At 48.7% G+C, this 20,679-nt stretch overlaps 7 protein-coding genes across 7 annotated transcripts; 4 read left to right on the forward strand and 3 right to left on the reverse strand.

Moving 5' to 3' along the window:
- Positions 1 to 1,934: 1,934 nt before the first annotated feature.
- LTR84_008576 (uncharacterized protein) lies at positions 1,935 to 2,342 on the forward strand (the record flags this gene model as incomplete). Its single annotated transcript, XM_064852121.1, has 2 exons — positions 1,935 to 2,203; positions 2,279 to 2,342. The coding sequence occupies 2 exons, from the start codon at positions 1,935 to 1,937 to the stop codon at positions 2,340 to 2,342; spliced, it is 333 nt and encodes a 110-aa protein (XP_064701718.1).
- Positions 2,343 to 5,763: 3,421 nt separating this feature from the next.
- On the forward strand, positions 5,764 to 6,549 carry LTR84_008577 (uncharacterized protein; the record flags this gene model as incomplete). Its single annotated transcript, XM_064852122.1, has 1 exon — positions 5,764 to 6,549. One exon carries the CDS (start codon positions 5,764 to 5,766, stop codon positions 6,547 to 6,549), a length of 786 nt encoding a protein of 261 aa, XP_064701719.1.
- Positions 6,550 to 8,220: 1,671 nt separating this feature from the next.
- LTR84_008578 (uncharacterized protein) lies at positions 8,221 to 10,113 on the forward strand (the record flags this gene model as incomplete). Its single annotated transcript, XM_064852123.1, has 6 exons — positions 8,221 to 8,331; positions 8,392 to 9,205; positions 9,256 to 9,296; positions 9,355 to 9,773; positions 9,827 to 9,915; positions 9,965 to 10,113. 6 exons carry the CDS (start codon positions 8,221 to 8,223, stop codon positions 10,111 to 10,113), a joined length of 1,623 nt encoding a protein of 540 aa, XP_064701720.1.
- A 708-nt stretch (positions 10,114 to 10,821) lies between these two features.
- Positions 10,822 to 11,327, reverse strand: LTR84_008579 (uncharacterized protein; the record flags this gene model as incomplete). The annotated part of the gene is made up of 2 exons (XM_064852124.1): positions 10,822 to 11,075; positions 11,150 to 11,327. 2 exons carry the CDS (start codon positions 11,325 to 11,327, stop codon positions 10,822 to 10,824), a joined length of 432 nt encoding a protein of 143 aa, XP_064701721.1.
- Positions 11,328 to 12,677: 1,350 nt separating this feature from the next.
- On the reverse strand, positions 12,678 to 14,789 carry LTR84_008580 (uncharacterized protein; the record flags this gene model as incomplete). The annotated part of the gene is made up of 6 exons (XM_064852125.1): positions 12,678 to 13,724; positions 13,778 to 13,800; positions 14,383 to 14,509; positions 14,557 to 14,623; positions 14,681 to 14,692; positions 14,755 to 14,789. The coding sequence occupies 6 exons, from the start codon at positions 14,787 to 14,789 to the stop codon at positions 12,678 to 12,680; spliced, it is 1,311 nt and encodes a 436-aa protein (XP_064701722.1).
- A 799-nt stretch (positions 14,790 to 15,588) lies between these two features.
- On the reverse strand, positions 15,589 to 17,763 carry LTR84_008581 (uncharacterized protein; the record flags this gene model as incomplete). The annotated part of the gene is made up of 7 exons (XM_064852126.1): positions 15,589 to 15,779; positions 15,833 to 16,042; positions 16,102 to 16,565; positions 16,618 to 16,764; positions 16,810 to 17,002; positions 17,056 to 17,508; positions 17,562 to 17,763. 7 exons carry the CDS (start codon positions 17,761 to 17,763, stop codon positions 15,589 to 15,591), a joined length of 1,860 nt encoding a protein of 619 aa, XP_064701723.1.
- Positions 17,764 to 18,672: 909 nt separating this feature from the next.
- LTR84_008582 (uncharacterized protein) lies at positions 18,673 to 20,438 on the forward strand (the record flags this gene model as incomplete). Its single annotated transcript, XM_064852127.1, has 4 exons — positions 18,673 to 19,050; positions 19,102 to 19,658; positions 19,725 to 20,013; positions 20,079 to 20,438. The coding sequence occupies 4 exons, from the start codon at positions 18,673 to 18,675 to the stop codon at positions 20,436 to 20,438; spliced, it is 1,584 nt and encodes a 527-aa protein (XP_064701724.1).
- Positions 20,439 to 20,679: the final 241 nt, after the last annotated feature.

The following is a 20,679-nucleotide window of genomic DNA, read 5'->3' on the forward strand; positions in this document are numbered from 1 at the left end:
ATGTTGAGAAACCGGTGTCGTCGTCAGGTTGCCAGAAATACAATGTCTTGGTCGCATGATCCGGGACATAAATTGGTCAACGTGATCGGCGCAGTACAGGTTGAAACGCTGATCAACGAGCGGCCCCAATGAGATCGTTTTGCATTCCTCCTGGCTCTTCTTGATGAATGGTTTGTAAACGACTGGAGCCTCCTTCTCCATGGCCTTCTCAATACCGTGTTGTTGTTGTTTGAATTTCTGCTCCTTGGGTTTATCTCGTAGAAGTGATCTCTTTAGTCCGCCACGATCGGACTTCAAGGAGTAGTATTCATGAACACCAAAATCATCGTCGGATCTTTCTAATGCGGCGTCTTCATCACTATCGTAGTCAAATCGTCCTCATCTAATTCCGAGATATCCTCAAGAAAGTCTGCGGAGTTACCACGCCAATCTTGCTTTTTCCAGGACTTGATTTGGATGCACTAATCCCATGAGGGTATGGCGCTCCGGTATCTGTTGGATTGAAGAGACTACCAGACCCGAGAATCGGGTATAGATTTCCCCATCGTGCTAGTAGGAAATGCCTTCTTCGGTCACTGTCCACCTGGCTAAGATAACATCGAGTGACCCATAGCTAGGCAGGGTGGTGTTTGAATTGGTTTTGAATCTTCGGGAAGAGAAAATCACGGCGAATTCACCTTCTCTTACTTACACACCTGGAGCGAGCAGGGAGTTCATGAATACCGAGGTTGTTATGTACCCTGGTATGTAGGTAGGTACTCATGTAGGTGAGCAACTGAAGGAACAAAATTGGAAACTCAGATGCAAGCGCGTTGCGTCTAACCTAAAAGGTAGTAGCCTCATGGGAAACGCGATACCCGACGTGGGTTAGTGGTAATTAAGCGTTCATATCCCGACTCCAGGCAAAAGTTCTTGCACCTTCGCTACCTTCATTATCCACTGGGAATCATCTTTACATATGGAGGTGTTGGATCTCACTGGCTGTTTATGTGGACATGCCATCTTACTCCATATACTTGAAAGACACCAAGGCTCCCTGCGAGTGATGCGCGATTTTTGATTCCAAGGCTGAGTGGAAACACTGGCAACCTTGGCTGGCGTATGATGACTATCGCGCCAAGGGAGCAGACAAGTAAGGATCGCAACGACCGTGAATCTTGGCAGCGGAAACAGCACGTCGCATATTTGGCTACTGTTTTGATTACCCTCAACTCGCATTGATTGGCAAGAAGAAAGGTGCATCTTTTATGTCCGAGCAAAGCAAGGGAGAACTCGAGCTAAATGACGAGCTCGAATCACGAACCCTGGGCACTGGACGATCCTATGCACTTGACTCTTGGCTACCCACCGACCGACCACTGTCACTCAATAAACCTTGCAATTTTCCGGTCGATTTATCCGATCATCTTATCGGAACAGCTATCATGCCATTTTCCATGACTCGCATTAGTTGAGAAATGGCACTCAGGCACGGGGTAGGGGTCAATACCTCCCGAAAACTGATTTACCAAGCATTGTCCTCAACTTGGCAACTCGCTGGCAGAGTCTGGTATCCAATTGTTTCATCAGCAGGACCCAAACCCTCCTCTGCCGATATCGGTCAAGAGCTATCAACAGCTCGGCCTCGCTGCTCAAAGGCCGATATATCGACAATAACGCTGTTGCTTCTCATAATAAACATCTACAGAATGCCGCCTTTCATAGTCCAAGTCATGGAGTAGGTGCCAAGGGTAGTGGGACAAGGAGATTTCATGCCACCCTCTCCACCCGCTAGATTGTTGATTGAGGACTCGGAAGATGAGGCGGGTGTTTTCAATAAAAGGCTACCCGCTGGCTGTGTGACAGCTGCTCTTCTTTCTTGCAGTATTTGTCTCCTCCATCTCATTTGTCAACTGTTCTCTCGCTAATCACAGGGAACCTGTCGTGCATCAGCAATGTCTTTCCTGAGCAGGATGCGATCCACCAAAAGTAGTGCTCTTGAGCACGCTCCAGCTCCCAGTATCGAAGATGTTGAGATCCAAAACGTCACAAATGACAATACTACAGAGGAGAAGAACGATGCGACTGCTATTGACGATCACGGAGACACAGACCTCAAGGATGAAATCGAGGCCCCAACCCAAGATGCACAGTTGGGTGTCCAAAAGATTGAGGCTATCACATTAGCTTGGACCAAGAGGTCACTGGCGGCTTTGCTCATCATGTATGTTTTGTCCCAATACTCTCATTTAGCCTTGCGCGCATTGGGATTATTAACTCATACTGTTTCTCTGGGCAGGATCTGGATTCTCTTCCTCACGAATGGCTTTCGACTGTCGATTCTCTGGGGTCTAGTACCATAGCATTATTTTTCAACCGCTTGATTGATGTCTAGTATAAAGTTGGCCTCAATACTCATTCTGCCGCCGAGGCTGTAGCCCCACCATCCTCTCAAAATGCAATACTGTGATAATGCCGGCAGCTAGTAAAGTTCAACCTGGTCGATGTCTGTCGGAATGAATAAGCAGGCTTCGGCTTCCTCGTTCCTGAGACGGCAACCACCGTGTGTTCCATATTTGTGCCACTTACAAACAAATAGTCTGATCGAGGGTGCCCATACATAGCGCTTTCTCCGAATGGTGATACTGCAAGTGCTTTGTTCTTCGCTCTCTGTATCTCCGCAAAGACCACATGCTAGGCGCTGATCGTCGTCTCCGGTGAGAATAGGATAATGGTGCCCCTGCGGGTCGCGGACTTTCTATTTCGAGTTAGTCACTCGCCATAGTAGTTGGTAGTCTTCCTGTTACTCGCCTGATGTGTCACTGAACAGAGATCACACAGCCATTTTTTCAGGGCTTTGTTGAACCCGTAGTGTTGGTCGGGAGACAGATATGAACCACAGTGGTCGCAGACCTTCGGCTTTGGTGGTTTCAATAAAGACGGGCGCAAAACATTCCACTTCCTGAAGTAGCCCCCACATCGTACACAAACCCAGATGGGGCCCAATTCTGTAGTAACAAAACGCTGCCATTTACCCCTATTTACCGAACCACAGTTTGGGTTTTGGCAACATCTGTCTCTCGGTTTTGGAACGCCTTCGAATATAGCGTCCTTTTCTCTAGTCTTCAGCAGGTCCTCATGAGTGCGTGTTGGGCGACCTTTCAACACTTGGTGATAACAGGCTGCGCATAATTTTTCGACACCATTTCTCGGGTCAGTGGTGTACATTCCTGGCTTGTCCTCACCACAAGCTGTACATACCGGATCTGATGGAACTATATCACGGTATACTTCCTTGAATGGAAAGCTCTCGTTCAGCCGCATATGGTCGTTGAAATGCCCATGTAAATTGAGATGGGTCCATAGTTCGTCGTAGAACATTTGCAGAGCTCGAGTACGTTTTGTTGTATAGCCGGGCCCTTGCTCAATCGTCCTGAAGAACACCATGGTAATGGCTTCGAGTCCTAAGTCATACTGTATCTGCTTTGCGCTATCCAGAACCGCAAGAATCTTCGCCTTCGTTACCACGCCAGCTCTACTTAAGTGTCTGTAGCAGTTCTGAACTGTGCTCCCCCTATATCGGTACCCAATCGAGTCTAGATCTTCGTCTTTGACTTCGCTGAGGTTTCGGATCATTGAAAAGTGTTTGTTGAGACGTCTTCGAACATTACGGCTTCTACCGACATAGCCATATTGCTGCCCATCTTTCCCAACGCCATACAGCATGTATATTGCTGCAGTGCGCCAGGGAATTGACTTGGATTCAACATTCGGAAGTAACCTAGCAAGTTGTCCAACCGACGAACATTGACCATGAAGAATTCGCTTGTCGAAAACACGGTTTCCCTCTGCAGCTATGGCGCTTGGTCCAATTTCGCGAAGTATATCCTTATGGGCGTTACCGACAATCTCGTGCTCAGAGCATCGTTCGAAAAGTCTTTGAGATATGAACTGTAAGGCAGATGCAAGCTTTGGCACCCCATCCAGGCCTGCAGGAGGGAGTTCCGAAAGAGGGGTCGGGCTGAAGATTGCTGCCCATGCTGCCTTGGAAGCTACCTAAGTTTCCATGTCTTGCTCTTCTTCCTCTTCTTCATTTTCGGATCCAGAGCTATATTCAGATCCAGAGCTATAGTCGTAACCATCATTGCTGTCTTCAAGTTCAGCTTGTTTTCTGATTGTGTCTCGGATATCCTCAGGCTCAACAGAATCACTAACCACTCCAGTGAATCGCCAGTGTCGCTTTTGCTGATTCCCAGTATCGAGAGAGCTTCTGTGGGGTTCAATTGAAGGTAAGGTGTACTCAGAATCATCAAGAGCTATGGTTTTCTTTTGCTTGGAACGGTATTTGAGAGAGAGTACGCGTCTGGTGTGCTTGTGTGGTTGAGGTTCAGGACGGTATTTGAGAGTGAGTATGCGCCTGGTATGCTTGTCTGGCTGAGGTCCAGGATCTTCAACAGAGCTGGGCAATAGAGCCTGGCCCCGGTGGATTGCTTTCCTAGCCATGGGCGTATAGTCTTTAGGCTTCATCAGGAGAACTTGGAGACTGAAAATACAAGATTCAAAACATCGGTGAGATCGAGGGCGTACAATGAGAACCACTCTGCTCAGAAGTTCAATGCTGGTTGTTGAACAGGGGTTATAGGAGCGTATGACACACCAGCAAGAATCGTGGATGAAGCAGCTGTGTTGAAAGTGGGCGGTATTTCTGGAGAGGAGCCGGAAGTGTTGAACGAGTTGTTGAGGGGCATTTTGGGGACCATGGAAGGAGCAACACCTCAATGGGAAGGAGCAGGTCCGATTTGGTGTCAAGTCCAGCATAGTTGAAACTGAGGAAGGAGCGATGTGGCATCTGCGTTGGCTGTGCTCTTTGTTTCTGGAACCATTGGGAGTGCGGTCGGTGGAACCATATCCGTTGCTATCTGGACGAATACATTCGGTGACGCGCTTATTTGGTATGGACTCGATCCAGGCCGATGTTCCTCTGATCTTTGGCAACCTGGTACAGCAGCTCTCCTATCCAGTTGGGAGTCCAGAGCGATTGGGTATCCAACAAGCTTGTGGCTACGCTCAGACCAGAATGCTCGCTGCGGGTGTGGGTGTTATGGGCATGGCATTTATCTGGATGCTCTTGATCAAGATTATTAACGTCAAGACCATGTCGCAGACCAAAGGAGTTGTATTCTAGGGGCCAAACGTCTCACAAACCCTATGGCACGACAGTCGTTGAAAGTGAGGTAAGGCTGGATCATGCTAGTGTGAACCCGCTGGGTACCACTGCTTCACATTGGAGGGGAGAATGAAGAATGTCCAAGTGTGCGGTTTCAACACTTTGCCATTGCTGTTTACAGGAAAACCTAGTCCTGCCAATTGAAGGTTATTTGAGGGGTAGAGAGACAATTTTGGGTGAGCTTTCGATTGACTGGTGTTGGTATCATCTCCATCCACACGGTTGCAGTAGTCAAAAATTTGATTTGAACTGGAGGCTCGAATGGTCACCAATAGCCTTTTCGCTTCTTGCATACGTATTGCGTTGCGGGGACAAGGCTTGATTTGGTGGTGGCTGATCCAGCCGCAGCTGAAATGCTTCGTGCCAGCTCATCAATCCTCGTAAAGCACTGGTTGACAATGAGATAATTCAGCTCAACATCTTTGTTTCTGGGCTTTGGAGGTTCACATGCCTCCATATAATCCATCTATCCCTTCAGTGCTTTGCATTGCCGGCCTGAGAATTCCCCAACTTCCAACCGACCGCAAGCATTATCAGCAACTTGGCTACTAATCACAATGTCGAACCTAGTCCCTGACTTTGAGGTCAAACTCCTCTTGAACCCTTCAAAAGTACTAGACTCAAACAACAAACTTGCTGGTGTGGTCCAATCTGAGTTTTCCATCCAGCAGGACGTCAAAACGATGAGTGTGCAATTCGTGGACAACAAAACCAAAGATATCTACAACAGCGGCTGGAACCTTCGCATCCGCAGAACGGAAGGCGCCAAGAAGATCGAGCTGACATACAAGAAGCGTTATCCTATCGACATCCCCGAGATCTCGACAACAGAAGAAACTGAAGGTGGCATTGGGAAAGCGGTTGCCGCGGCTGCCAATGACGGGTTCAATTCGACAACGGATTTCGAAGCCCAAGTTGAGGTGGGCCATAAAAAACAAACCCTCTCAATCAGCCACAGTGAGAAGGCTTCTGCGAAAGGTCTCTCCGGGGTGGATCTTCCTGGTGCGGAAGCCTCAGGCGCCTTCCTCATCGCCGACGCGCCTCCGGAGTTCAAAAATTGGCCAGTGGAGAAAACTTGGCCTGTCGTTTACGGCCCAGTCGTAGCCACCCGGTTGGAAGGTGTTTGGAATGGGGAGAAGCTTTATATCGAGATTTGGCCGATTCGCGCGAGCAAGACCGATGCTACCCTTGTACCAATCGTTGAGGCATCGTTCAAAACCTCGGACGTGAACAAAGCATTGGGTGGACGCCAAGAGCTCGCTGACTTGTTGCAAAGTAAAGGCTGGTTCATTCCCGGAGATTCCTTGAAGACCCAACTTGTGATGGATCGGTATGGCCAGTAGTTGGAGTCCGCCTCAATAGGGTATCGGATGCGTAGTGGTTGAATCCAATTTGTGAGCATATGGCCAGTTCTTTTTGACTGCATGGACATATTTCGTCGTAACACTATATATTTTCAGGACTTACCTACCACTTGGTGAGACAAATTCCTTTTCTCAGAGATCATTGACGACTTGATGGAGTTCCTGAAATGGTGAAGCTGGCGACGGCCAGGCAGATGTAGTCGTCGCATAGAGGCCGTTAATGTTGATACTGGGACACCGAGGCACTTCCCATCTGGCTAGAGAGAGTACCAAATACTTCTAGCGTGCTTCCACTCTTTGGGGGGATGGTAAAGGCCATTCTTCGGGGTAGACTGGAACAAGATAAGCTAAGGCCTGGATTTAAGGTTCTTTGCAGTACTCGAAGCTTGATCGTGATCGAGGCAGAAAGAAGCAATGGTCCACCCGAGCCGACGATACGAACTACCCAACATACTACGATGGACGACGGCGTGCACCAGCGTCGCAACTCAAAGTGAAATGACAGCCCATGACATTCACTATTCTAGTCTGACGAGGAGGTAAGTAGTCTTTCTCGACTCTCCTAGGGGCATCAATCGTTGGTGGGGCTTAAGAGGCCTCCCTATTTAAAATCATTCTCCAGGGCTTAATAGAGAAGACGGACACTGAAAGAGGTTACTGTTACCTAGGTACCCTTATAAGCCGATTATGGATACCCGTGTCTTTCAAACCTCGAATGTCGTCATTATGGGTGCCCATGTCATTTGAACGTCGCTCTTGGAGGTGGACGCCTCGGTATGAGGGACCACGTACCATCTGAAGCAGCTCCGGCGGTCAGCACAGTCCGCCTTCCAGCGGGAATCACATTCACCCATGTTGACAAAGTACTTACTACTTAGTGGTGGACTGATCACCGATTCATGATCATGACTTGCAAATCAAGTACGGAGACAAGGAGCCAGACCCTCATCCTTCAGATCGAGCTCCTGTTTCCAGCCACCACTTAATCTGGAGTTCGCGTTGTGCTTGTCCATCCCGACTAACCAAAGAAAACACGGCCTCGGCCTAGGGGATAAATCGGGCATAGTCCTTTTCTTTAGGAATTGTTCTGGAACCGCCGGGGGGAGCGCCCAGGTATACCCCAGGGACCCCAGGGGACCCCAGGCTCGAGCAAAGCATCTCCCCCAGCGCCGAAAGCGATTGTCGTTCCTCCAGCCACGCCAAGGATATCGAGGAACCCCCGCGAATTGACCCCCAATATCACCCCGCTGAGCCTGTCTGCCCGGTTTCCAACTCTTTTAAGCCTCACAAGTCGACGGAGGCGATGTTGGATCAATCCCAAGAACGGAGATCCACAACAGTAAGTCGATCCCCCGTTCCCCGCAGGTCTTGCATGGCTCTTAGGACCGTAAGATGTCTCCCACCTCTCAAAGAAGTGCGATCAAGAAGCTTTGGGACAAATCAGACTGCTGCCCTCACTACGCGGCATCCCCATGATCCACCCCATGGATAAGTTTTTGCCATGTGATTAGCTGTGGGAGGACGGGGATAAGATCGTAAGTAGTATCGCATAAAGAGAAAGGCAGGTCCCTTCCTTGAACTTGGACGTCGCTCACACAAGACCATCATCACCATCGATTTCCTGCTCCGTCAGACTCGCAACAGCACACCATGGCTAGAGATACGGGTTACCGTTTGTTCAGCAAGATCGTTCATAACGATGCCATGAAACAAGACCCGCCAGAGATCTACGGCTGGAGAGCATTCTTCCTGGCACTCTCGGTAATTGTTCTCCCTGCCCGAATACACAAGTACTAGTAGCTTACGATATATCTACCGCAGTCCGGTTTTGGAGCCATGCTGTTTGGCATGGATAGCTCCATTATTTCTGGCGTCGTCGTTCTACCTGCTTTCCTCACACGCTTTGGACTTGCAGGCGCCCCAAACAAGCAGGCTCTTGCAAACTTGCAGGCCAACATTGTCTCGACTCTGCAAGCCGGATGTTTTGCCGGTGCCATCATTGCAGGGTTTATGGCTGACAGGATTGGCCGAAGAAGATCACTTCTGGTTGCTGGAACGGTTGTCTTGATCGGAGTCCTTCTTCAATTCAACGCCTGGGGCCATCTCGCAGCATTATACGTCGGAAGATTCATCGCCGGTCTCGGTGTGGGCGTCTGCAGCGTAGTCACCCCTTTATACACCTCAGAAAATGTCCCACGCGCCATCAGAGGCCTTCTGACCGGAACCTACCAATTTTTCATCGTCCTTGGCGGCATGCTGGCCTACTGGATCAATTATGGTGCAAGCTTGCATCTTCCAGGCGATAGCTCGTGGGTCGTGCCTCTAGCAGTTCAGGGCTTGCCTGCTGTCCTCCTCTTGATCTGCATGTTCTTCTGCAACGAATCACCTCGCTGGCTTATGAAGCAGGATCGATGGGAAGAAGCCAAAGCAGTCCTTTCGAAGGTCCGAATGCTTCCTATCAACCATGACTACGTCGAGGCGGAATTTGGCGAAATGGTGACTCAGCTGGAAAATGAACGCGCGCTGATGAAGGGGGCGGGCTTCTTGGATCTAATGAAGGAAATGTGGCTCATTGCAGGCAACCGACGACGTGCGATCACAGTTGTGATCTTGATGATTTGCCAACAAATGACAGGTACGGACATACAAATCACCTGCCGAAGATTCATACTGATCAGGACACAGGAACAAATGCCATCAACAACTACGCCCCTCTCATCTTTGCTGTAAGCTACCTCCCGTGTATATGTAGACCATGGCCCTATACTAACGCAAGTCTGTCAGAATCTTGGCATTACTGGTCACAACACTGGTCTCTTCGCCACTGGTATCTACGGAATTGTCAAGTGCATCAGCTGTGCTATCTTCCTCTTGTTCCTTGCGGATACCCTTGGCCGACGCCGATCGCTTTTGTGGACTGCCATTGGACAAGGCTGCTGCATGCTGTTCATCGGCCTCTACATTCGGATTTCTCCCCCGATCAAAGGCCAACCAGTTCCCCCAGTGGGCTATGTGGCTTTGGTGTGCATCTTCCTATTCGCCGCATTTTTCCAGTTCGGATGGGGACCTGTCTGCTGGATTTACTCGTCTGAGATCCCTTCTCTCCGTCTTCGTGCCTTGACCGTGGCATTGGCTGCGGCTACTCAATGGCTTTTCAATTTTGTTGTGGCCCGATCTGTCCCAGTCATGTTGGTCACTGTTGGGTAAGTTTTTCTTGATCTCTATGTATATTCCTTCCACTCATGTCTCTTCTCAGCGCCAACGGCTACGGTACCTACTTGATCTTCTGCTCGTTCGCCTTTGCGATGTTCTTCTTTGTGTGGTTCTTCGTCCCAGAAACGAAAGGTGAGTCATACCTGTCCTTAATCAGTGGCCACCAACTGACAAATGATAGGCCTTTCTCTTGAAGCAATGGATGCGCTCTTTGGTGTCGTTCCTCATGATGAAGTTGCACTAGAACGTGGTGAGCTTGGTGCGGTGAAGAGTATCCGCAAGAGCGTTGAGAAAGATATTGCCGTTGAGCAAGTTGAAAGGGACCACTAGTGTATGACAGCAGCCATTCTTAGTACAGAGCAGTTAATTAGCGCCGACCATAATCTCTTGTCACCCTTGCTGAGATATTGACCTCGAATTCTTCCCCTAATGATCCCTATACCCGGTATCCCTAGCTGGTAGTCATCGATAACCTTTCTCCCAATCGCGTTCCTGTAACTGATGCTTCAGCCGAGGCTTAATCTGGAGCCTATTACTGCTCAAACAGAGATCACTATCAGAGACAATGGTTCATCGCTGACAATGTTGGCTTCGTTAACTTCACGACTGACAGCTGCGTCAATTGTGGCCAGTCGCCTAGAGACGCAATACAGCAGCGAGTCTTTATCGGATTGGGGAGACTGTCATTCCTACATTAGGTACTTTTCATCAATAGCTAGCACGATCCTCCCGGTTCGTGACTCTTAACTAAGCATTGCAATCTTCTCGGCCACAGAATTGTGGGACAAGCAAACGAGTGGATTCCCCAATCCCCCTTACCATCCTTTGACATCCTCGAATGATGCTCACCAGACATGGCTACTGGACTTGGATCTCACTGACCCCTGGGAAAGAATGTGATGATCCCGTCTCCATTCGAGTCACTGAACTCTCCACCAATGCACCAATTCTGAAATCCACCGTCACCTGCAAGTTGAAAACTGGCCAGATGTCAACATCTCGATCACAGGATGGAATGAAAGTTGAAAGGAAGACTCACTATCCCGTGTCAAAGACCCAGATCTCATAGCCTTTGGTGAAGCCCAGTAGCAGATCCAACTCGTAGTGCGCGTGCACTGCGTCGGTCAGGTCGTAATAGCTGTCTTGGTCATGATAGACGATGACGTTCTTGGTGGGATAGGCATCGAGTAGGTTTTGCACGGTTTGTTGGGTGAATGCTCCCTCTTTCTCGGCCTGATCTTCGACCAGGTCGATGATGAAGTTTACCACGTCCGAGGCAAAGTCAATAATGGCTGTGGAAGAAACTTGTCAGTGATGGGTTCATAGGAGGATTGAAAGGTAAACTTAAAAGCGCAAGCATACTGACCAGCTGCTGTGAGGATGGGATTGCGTTCAGCGACGTCACTGGCTTCACGCACTGAAAGTGCATTGGAGATGCGGCGAGGTGCAAGACTGGTGGGAATGTCTGGCTGTGGTGCTGGGGCAGAGAAAGTGAGACTTGTCAAGATCGAGACAAGAATTGTGAAGCAAAATTGTGGCTTCATCCTGGGCAGTATGTGATGGTTATTGACTCTGCGTTGGTGGAAGGGAATGGCAATCCTTATCCGAATTGGAAGCGTGGACTAAAAGAGGCACAGCCTTGTGAGATACCAGATTATCAAGAAGACTTTCAGCTGACTATTCACTTGGTTGTCAGATACAGGATTTTGAAAGACCGGACTCTGGAAAACTCCAACACACAGACTGGAGTCTTTTATAGCAACCATGCTCCCTCGCGCTGTATGAGGCTGTCAATTCAGACTGACGATCGCCTTGAGGTGCATCCAACCGAGCACGGACTAGTATCGACCATTTTCCTTCTTCGATTGCAGTGAGTTGTCTGGGGCCAAAAACCGCATACTGTTGCCCAATCGATATCTGCCTTACGGAGTATTTTATGGTGAAGACATGATGGCAGTGCTGGACCTACTGCACGTGGAGTGTGCAGCCCGCAGAAGGTTTCTATTCTAACAGCTTGACATGCGCCAGTCCGAAGAATCGTAGTCCAGCTTGTAGGTTCTGGAGACAAGGCGTGCAGGACATCACTGATATGTGGACGAGTGCGAGCCGCATGCCGTCTCGCCAAGCACAGCACCGCATACCTAGTGGGTGGCTATGGTTGGATACTATATACTTAGCGTTCAAAGGTCACAGAAGACGGGTGACGACCGACACAATAGGCCAGATTGAAGCTTACCAATGCTTGTGAGCGACAGTCGGGCAAATTCTAGTCAGAGGGGGCTGAAGTAATTCTTTGCAGGCTTCAGACAGTACTGCGTTCTGCCCCTCTGTTCAGGCATCCAGCGTGCTAAGGCTACAGCCTTATCCGTGACACTTTCATTATGATGTGAGTAAACCCAAGAATGGGATCAACGACGAGGTCATTTAACAAAGTTTATTGTTGTCTGCACCGGACAGTCTGGAGTCAGCCTGGAGCAAGCATGGCGCATCACTTGTCGTTGAGCCTCTCCCTCGCATGAGCCGCATGTGGAACAGAGTCTGGCTAGCGTGGTTGCGTGAGGCTTGAGTGGTGAAGGCTGCCTAACGATACTATCGTAGTTAGCACCCGAAACCTCCGCAGTGCCTAGGCCATCAGCCTTGCGAATACGCCAGTAGCAACTTTGGGGGCAGATTATCAGAGGAAACAAAACCATCTGTTTGTTCGATTGAGTTGAGATGTCTGGGCAACGTAAGACCAGCTGTTTCCATGGGTTTTCTAGATCATCTTTGGAGATTGTCTTGATACGAATCATGATCAATGATGAGCACTAACACCTTCATAAGTCACCGCACTTCTAACATGTTCAGTTGATGACAGCTTGATCCCTACATCGTCAAAGTCTGGAAGATGCCAATCACTCAATATACCTGAAACTGGGGTGTCTATAGCCCAAGTTTTCAAGCTCCTCGTCAGTGGTCAGGCCTTGCAAACGGTAGTCACGCTTGCCCTGATCTCTTTGTTTGTTCTCCCACCTGACGTAGATGATGCCAACCACACCAAGAAGACACACAATTATTTCTGCTCCCATGTTGATGAAATGACCTTTTCTGTATCTTGGAGCATCTGCAGGAAGATACGACCAAACTGCGATTAGGGACCCGAAATTCCCCATGCAGATCACAAAAGCTGAGCTCACTGCCCGGATGGAGCTTCCTGCTGCATTATTGAGACACCAAGCTAAAACCGTCGTTCCAATGAAGAAGATCCCAATAGCTGCAATATACACCGCGGCGTACTTAACGTTTGGGTTTTTGACAGTGCTCAATATTGCGTACCCAGTCATTGCTAGGAGGGCACCAGCTGAGATGAAAACTCCCCGCTTCTGTAGGCGATCACTCAGCCAGGACATGAACAGCGAGACCACTGTGGCGACTGTGTAAACTGGGACGGTATATAGTTGTGCTTTGATGGATGTATATCCAAGTGCTGCAAGGATGGTCGGCATGAAGAGTGCCAGTGATTGGACTGCAACATTGGCGAACATGAAGGAAAATCCACAAATTGCATTGTTGATGTTGAATATCCCACGGTATACGTCCTTCTTCGTCACCCTATGTCCCTTCGTCCGCGCGTCGTTGTATTCGATATTGATGCGCTCAGCAGCGATAAATCGATGACGCTCAGAGAGAAACGTACAATCCATAGGACTCGATGGGAGGAAATACATAACAACAAGGCCAATGACAACCGTGAGAATGCCTTCGAAGAAGAAGATGTTTCTCCATGTATGGATCGGCGTACTCTCGACACCCCAGCGTGGTATCTGGCTGAGACCCGCTGCGAAAAGGCCTCCAAAGGCACCCGCCAGGCAAGCCCCGTTGACAAACCAGCCAATTCGAAGAAGGAGCTCAGAGCGACGATAGAAGCTTGTGACATACCACGAGCGGAATGCCCATCGTAGCTAGATGCGAGAGGTAATGTCAATTGATGATGATACTGAAACTGTCTAGGTACAATAGGGGGTACGGGGGAGAAGCCTAGTAGATATACCAGGGATCCTAGACTAGCCCTAATCGGGACTAGACTGCCTCGTATCACGTGATATCACGTGATCTGGATCCTGGTGTTGCTACCAAGACCTCTCTACTCCGCCGTAATGATTCGCCGTAACGCAATTTACCACTAGTGCAGTTATCAGCTCGACAAGGACCAAAAACCTCAGCTGGACAGGGTCAATAACCAGTTATTATAGCTCAACGAGGGTCTCAGGAGATGCGGAAAAGGCCATTCTAGATCGTCACCACGCGTAATTTATATAGAGAGAAGAACAGCCTCCATGAGTAGAGAAAACAGAGACAATTGGACAATTCCTGAAGTGCATTTCCTACCGCCAAGCCTCCAACACCTGGCACGTCACAAAGCACGTGAGGTAATATGAGATCCCGGGCATGAGACCCCCCTCGGCGAAGCCAAGGAAGAATCTGCATGCTAGTAATCCTGGATAGTTGTGGACGACTGAAAGGTCGTCGATAATTAGCTTCACTTTGGTATATCATGATTGAATTCGGTAGGATATTGAAAATATGGGGTCCATGGTTGCTGAGGTGAGGAAAACTTACAGGCAGTGCACATTGAGACAAATCCAAAGGCGACCACCAAGGATGGAAGATAGTACTTCGCACCGACGATCTTGAGGAGCATATTGGAGGGGATCTCAACAATGAAGTATCCGACATAGAAGATTGTCTGTATTCAATAAGCACTTCGCTTTGCTTCTGCAGCTTGAGACAAACCAAAGCCATATTGAATCGGTACCCATGTAGGTTTAGGTCGGTCTGAAGTCCCTGGATGCGGGCATTGCTGTTCTCGTGTTAGCATCCTTTGTATCCTTGTCAATTTTAATGAACATTGCCGCACCCAATGTTGGCTCTGTGGACGACGTCGTTAGATATACTCGACCGTGTTGTAGAAGATGGCCGCCGGGTACTTACCTGTCAAGAAAGCACAGAAGATAAAGGACAAACATGATTGGCACAACTCGAAAATCAACTAGCCATCGCACTGTTGTCTCTTCTCTCTCTGTCCATGTATTTTGCTGAACATCCTCAACTTCATTTTCTGAGTATTTTTCAGACTTCGTATCCATGATTTGACGATGGGATCATTCGTTGGTACGGGCAAAATGACCAAGCGGTAGAATCTGGAAAAGTGGGCTGTCGACAATGGACGACGTATAGTCGGTCGAGTCTCTGGTTGATATGTTCCCAAGCTGCCGTTGCAGCGTAGTTGAATGCCTGCACATGAAGGAGACCCATCAGTTTTATGAACCAGAATGGATTGCCAAGTCTTAAATTCATCCTGTCCCGAAGGCGGTTGGCACTCGAAGCGACAGAGTGTGGAGGGGATGTAACGTGTCAGGATCCGCACGGCGCCCCATGGAGTAGCCAAGACTGGAGCACAATGCGATGCTAACGCTCCAATACCCCAATATAACGAGCTTCTGCGCAAGTAATTGTATTGCCGATCCAAGAAGTCTTCAATTGCCATTGTTGATGGTCAATCAATGATGCATTCTTGGCATGAGGTACTTTTCCTGCTCCGCCGGAAAGCAAGATGCCGATTGGTGCAAGGATCACTCAGGCAAGGTCGATCCCGACTGGCTGTCCAGAGCAGCACACAAATGATACGACTATCCCCAGCAAGGTAGACTCCTGGTGGAAGAAATTCATGTCTTCACAAGCCACAACTTCAGCTTGTCTCCGGGGAGACTTCACGGGTTTCTTTCTATGGTCGTAAAGAACCACTCACCCAACTTCTTCCGGCGGTCATGACACATAGCCATAGTTATCCCATAGAAAGTCATTCTCACTACTTTGGAAGAGGAAGTCATCCGCCGCCTGAACGATGTAACTTGACATGGAGCCCATTGCAAATTCTAGAGCCGACTCAGCATTGCCACGGGTAGGGCCACACGGCGAGATGTCCTGCTCGTCCATATCAGGGGATTTGGACCTGACTGCAGATAATCATTAGTATTGTTGATAGTGAAGCTAAATTGGAGATACTTACCTAGCGAATCGAAGAGGTCGAGAAAGTTGAAAAAGCAATTGCTACCCCTTTGACTCATGAGGCTGGCTTTTCCAATAGCCTGTAATGTTAGAAGACCGTCATTAAGGAAACCTCGAACGTCAACGAGATGAATGTTGGAAATGGACAGGCGATCTGGATGTCGTGCACAAGCCAGCATGATACCAAAGAGATGGATACTGGCAGTGAAAACTATACAATCATGAGCTTCTCAGTGCAAAGTCTGTTATGCTGAAGCAATGTTTCCATACCTGAATAGTTTGCAAGAAACCAAGCCCCGTAACGATGCAAAAAGCTAGTTCCAGAGCTCTCGATGGCCTGGACAATGCCGACAAGTTCTTTTGCTGCGGTAAAGTCGTTCTGTACGATTGGGAGGACAACAGCTGTCGTTGTTTCTGGGACTAAGCTCAACTCCGTAATCCAAGACTTGAGGATTGACGTAATCAGCGGACGATTGATCAACATTAAAGTTCGATAGTAATGTATGGAGAGCAATATCTCGAATCTCAATGATTCGTATGTACTCTTGGGTTTCCCATGTAGCTCTGCACCAGTAAGTAATTTCCAGGACCCTGCAGTAGATATGCGCCATCTCTCTAGCTCGAGCTGCAGTTCCAGTCTCCGAACAAGAAGGTTGTCAATGCTTGATTTCGCTGAGTCAATGTTGTGGTCATATAAGACCTCGACTGCTCTCGAGATGATGGAGATGATCGATCTGCCATCCATACTAGTTAGTAAGAGCAGGTATGACGGGTGAAAACCATTACATGACGTGTCGGAAGTAAGTCCAAGATTCGATGCGATCGGGACTCACAGCATCGAGATATATTGTAGTCGGTCGCGGGTCATCTGGTTCAATTCTTGCATGCTGTTTCGGAATAAGGCATGGCCGGCCCAGTGCAGCAGAGAGCAACCTAAGCGTTCGTTAATACTGCAAGATAAATTGCGAAAGAGTTCACCTGTCTTGATTCAAAACTCCGAACCAGAGTCGCTTCCTCAGTTGCTGACTCTCGGCGTTGAGACTTTGATATGAGCTTTGAGAGTGAAGACCAAGCTGGAATGCAGCTTTCACGCTGAGAGCGTGGAAAGTCCAACTGGTCACAGATCTTTGATTGTTCTGTTGATAAGACGTGACAAGGAGACAGGTTTGCACTGATGTCTTGTCAGTAGAGGAAAGAGCCCATTGACTCCGTGTTCGAACTCACCCATCTCTTGACTTGTCCTACGAATCGTGAGACTGTCCAATAGGCTTATAGCTCGGCGATAGTAAACCTCGGAGTCTACCGCGCCGAGCGAGCAGGAACCATGCGCCCAGATCATATTGAACAAAGCTCTCTGGACTCTATCAAAGTCTTGAAACCGCCGCTCTTTCAGCTTAGTGTACCCGCGTACAAGCGCCGGTCTGTTGAAAAATGGCATTGTCAATGCAATTGTGGTGAAAAACTGCTTGAGAAGTGCCAAAGCTGTCTGGTCATCTGGAAGTGCCATACAGTCGAAGATACCCGAGATATGAGAACGCCTTTCTGGGACGCCCGCTATCAAGTTTCGAGGAACTGACCACGTATTGAGAGCACTCGACTGTGTCGTGAATCCATCACGCGCCAGATGTGCGAAGATCCCGGATAAATTTCGAAAGTAGTCGTGATTGGAACTCGGTCCTTCGGGGCAATTAGCGAATTTGTATCAACTGGGATTGAGTGAGGATCATCACCAAAATGACCTATGTCGGTCTCAATTTCATCACTGAAGGTTCCTGTGGCAAGTGTGTCAATTCGGGCTTCCTCATCTGACACTGTGATATTTCGTTCATCACAGTGTGAGACATCTTTCGACTTAGAGGCATGCACCAAAGGATCAGATGGTTCACTACTAAGCATAGGTTGAAGCAGCGACGACGTGTCTCGTGTCGACATCAAGGGTTCTACATTGAGTTTTCCTGGTAGTGAAACTTTCTCAGGCTGGTGGAATGGCACTGTCACCGTGCGTTTCTTCCTACTGGTCGTAAGCTAAGGCAATAGTCATGATGCCAATTTATCGGTACCTGGAAAATGGTTCATGCTGCCTTTGGCCCCGACCTTTGTTTTGGTCACCAGAGACCTCCAGGTATTCGCAAGAGATCTGAGCTTGTGAGCAACTGGAACAAGACGGTTGTTCTCCATCACACTGTCGGTAATGTTCATTGGTATTTGACTCTAAAACGATGAGCTTTTCATGCGGTAAGCTTACTCGGGATTTCTTTTGCCTGCAATTTGTGCATGCCAACTCAACACGTCGGCGCTTGGTCAACGGCTTGTGACGCACTGCCATTGCTACCGCCCGGAGGGATTGACAGCCTTGTTAGGGTCAGAATGGTTCGGGAACGCAGAAACCTGCTAAGATAGAACTCCGCACGTCTACCATTCCACGTGTCCGCTAGACTCGCTAAAACGCGAGAGACATGATTTCAGTGAACACCCCGCAACTTTCTAGCCAGCTGGGCAAAGGGTGCGCGTGGAAGTGCCAGTCGACGAGAGATGAGAGAGGTGGCAAATGGGAAAGAGATGGAAGTTCGTATCGAGCTGGCGTCGTACATGAGGAGTTTGTGGGGTGAAAATCACATTAGCCGCTTGCCCCGGGAAGGTTGATCCCGATTGGCAGAGAGCAGCGTCTCGAGGAACTCGGTCGGGGATAGGATTTGTTTGAGGCGAGACTACAATATTGCCGACCGCATGGTTGACCATATTTTAGTCGAATGTCCTGGTCGTGTTCGAGTAGCTGAGATCTATACAAGTCTGCTGCCAAGGTCCGACTCTAAGGCACCAGACATCACCACTCAGATAGGTATGTATCTCAAATCGGTAGAACAGCCACACCATCTCGGGTACGCCATCCTTGCTATTCTAGCCATATATCTCGTCGCATACATTGTCTACCAGAGATGCCTGCACCCTTTAGCACAATATCCAGGACCCTTCTGGGCCTCGGTTACTGATGTCTGGCAAGTCTTCGAATTTTTGTCCTTGAAGCAACCATATCGGCTCACAGACCTACATGAGCATTATGGACCAGTCGTCCGTTATGGGCCTGATAAGATCAGTATCACGCATGAAAGTGCCGTGCAGGCAATATATCAAAAGTCCTCGAAAGCCTTACCAAAGACAGAGTTCTATGATGCTTTTGGTGGTGCACATCCAAATGTGTTTGGAACTCGAGATGAGTCGGTAGGTGGCCTAGTCAATTATTTTCATTCGTGTGCCTAACGAATCTCGAAGCATCACTCTTTAAGACGACGACACATGTCTCATGCATTCTCAATGGCAAATATCAAGCAAATGGAGCAATATATTGATGAGAACTTGTCCATCTTAATGCAAAAGATATCAGAGGAGGCGACTGCTGAACGGACTTTTGACCTGAAAAAGTTCCTGCATTACTATGTCATCGATGTGCTTGGAGATCTAGCCTTCAGTAAATCATTTGACCTTCAGATCACGAATGATACATCCCGAGTGCCGCCGGTTAAAGAACATACATTACTTGCATCAGCGACGGGAGCGTGGCCAGCGTTGCTGCAAAGTCTCAAATGGTTGCTTCCTAGACTCCCGATTCCTGCAGTGCAAGGGTTGGTGAATGGCCGGAGAGATTGTGCTGAACTCGCATCAAGGAGTGTCCAACGTCGGCTGCAGGAACTGCAGACGAGCCAAGATCAGAAAGAAGTCTCGTTGCCACAACGAAAAGATCTTCTGACCAGTTTGATACTCGCAAAGCACCCCGATACTGGCAAGCACCTTTCACAAACGGATCTAGAGACGGAAGCATTTGGGTTTATGTAAGTTCAGAGGAAACTTTACTACGCTTTAGGATCGTTTTACTGACGAAGAATATTCCAAACTAGCATTGCTGGCACTCATACTACAAGCGCATCAACTACACTACTATTCTACAATCTGCTCCATAACCCAGAATCCATGAAGCAGTGTATATCTGAGCTTGACGCAAACCTTCCTCCTCTAGGTGTAGATGAGGCAGCATACCCGGTAACTGACATCGAGTCCTCCTTGCCATACCTGAGAAATTGTGTCAAGGAGAATTTTCGTATAACGCCTGTTTTTACCATGCCACTTGCTCGCCGCATCACAGCCCCAGAAGGGCTAACCATCGAAGGTCATCACTTCGAAAAAGGTGTAAGTCTAAAACACATAATCGAATCCTTGCCCTCAGTGAAGGGAAGACTAATAACATAACCCAGACCTCGATAGCAGTATGCAACCACGCGTTTCACCACGCCCCAGCCGTGTGGGGAACAGATCACAACACTTTCGACCCAAGTCGATGGGAGCGACCAGAGACAGCGGATCGGTCACGACTACTAATGCATTTCGGGCTTGGTGGACGCCAATGCATTGGAAAGACCATGGCTACGACCAACATCTACAAGGTGATGAGCTCTTTACTCTCCCAATTCGAATTCAAGCTGGCAGAGGAGGCGGAAGCCCTGCGCGCTCAGCAGGGTGGTTTCAAGGGCGTGTTGCCGCCTCTTATCAGCGTGGGTGTCAGTGATCTGGAGACTCCGCTCATGGTGACGGCGAAGCTGGGGTTGAAAAAATGAAAGATGGGTTGTTTCAGATCCACAGATTATTTTGCAAACCATCATTTTAACCCATGGCTTGTGGTATTATCACCACAATTACGAAAATCCATATTCAGGTCGCTGGTCTAGACCCAGGCTGCGAAGTGAAGACGCTCAAGCAATCTCTTCAGTCTTGGTATCTCGAACTCTTGATCACAACATGGGCCCACTCCAGTAATTTGCCGACGTAGAGAAATGAACCTGATGGTAGGAATTGATA

This window comes from Exophiala bonariae (genome assembly GCF_035927105.1).
Source record: "Exophiala bonariae strain CCFEE 5792 chromosome Unknown scaffold_32, whole genome shotgun sequence".
Lineage (NCBI taxonomy): Eukaryota > Fungi > Ascomycota > Eurotiomycetes > Chaetothyriales > Herpotrichiellaceae > Exophiala > Exophiala bonariae.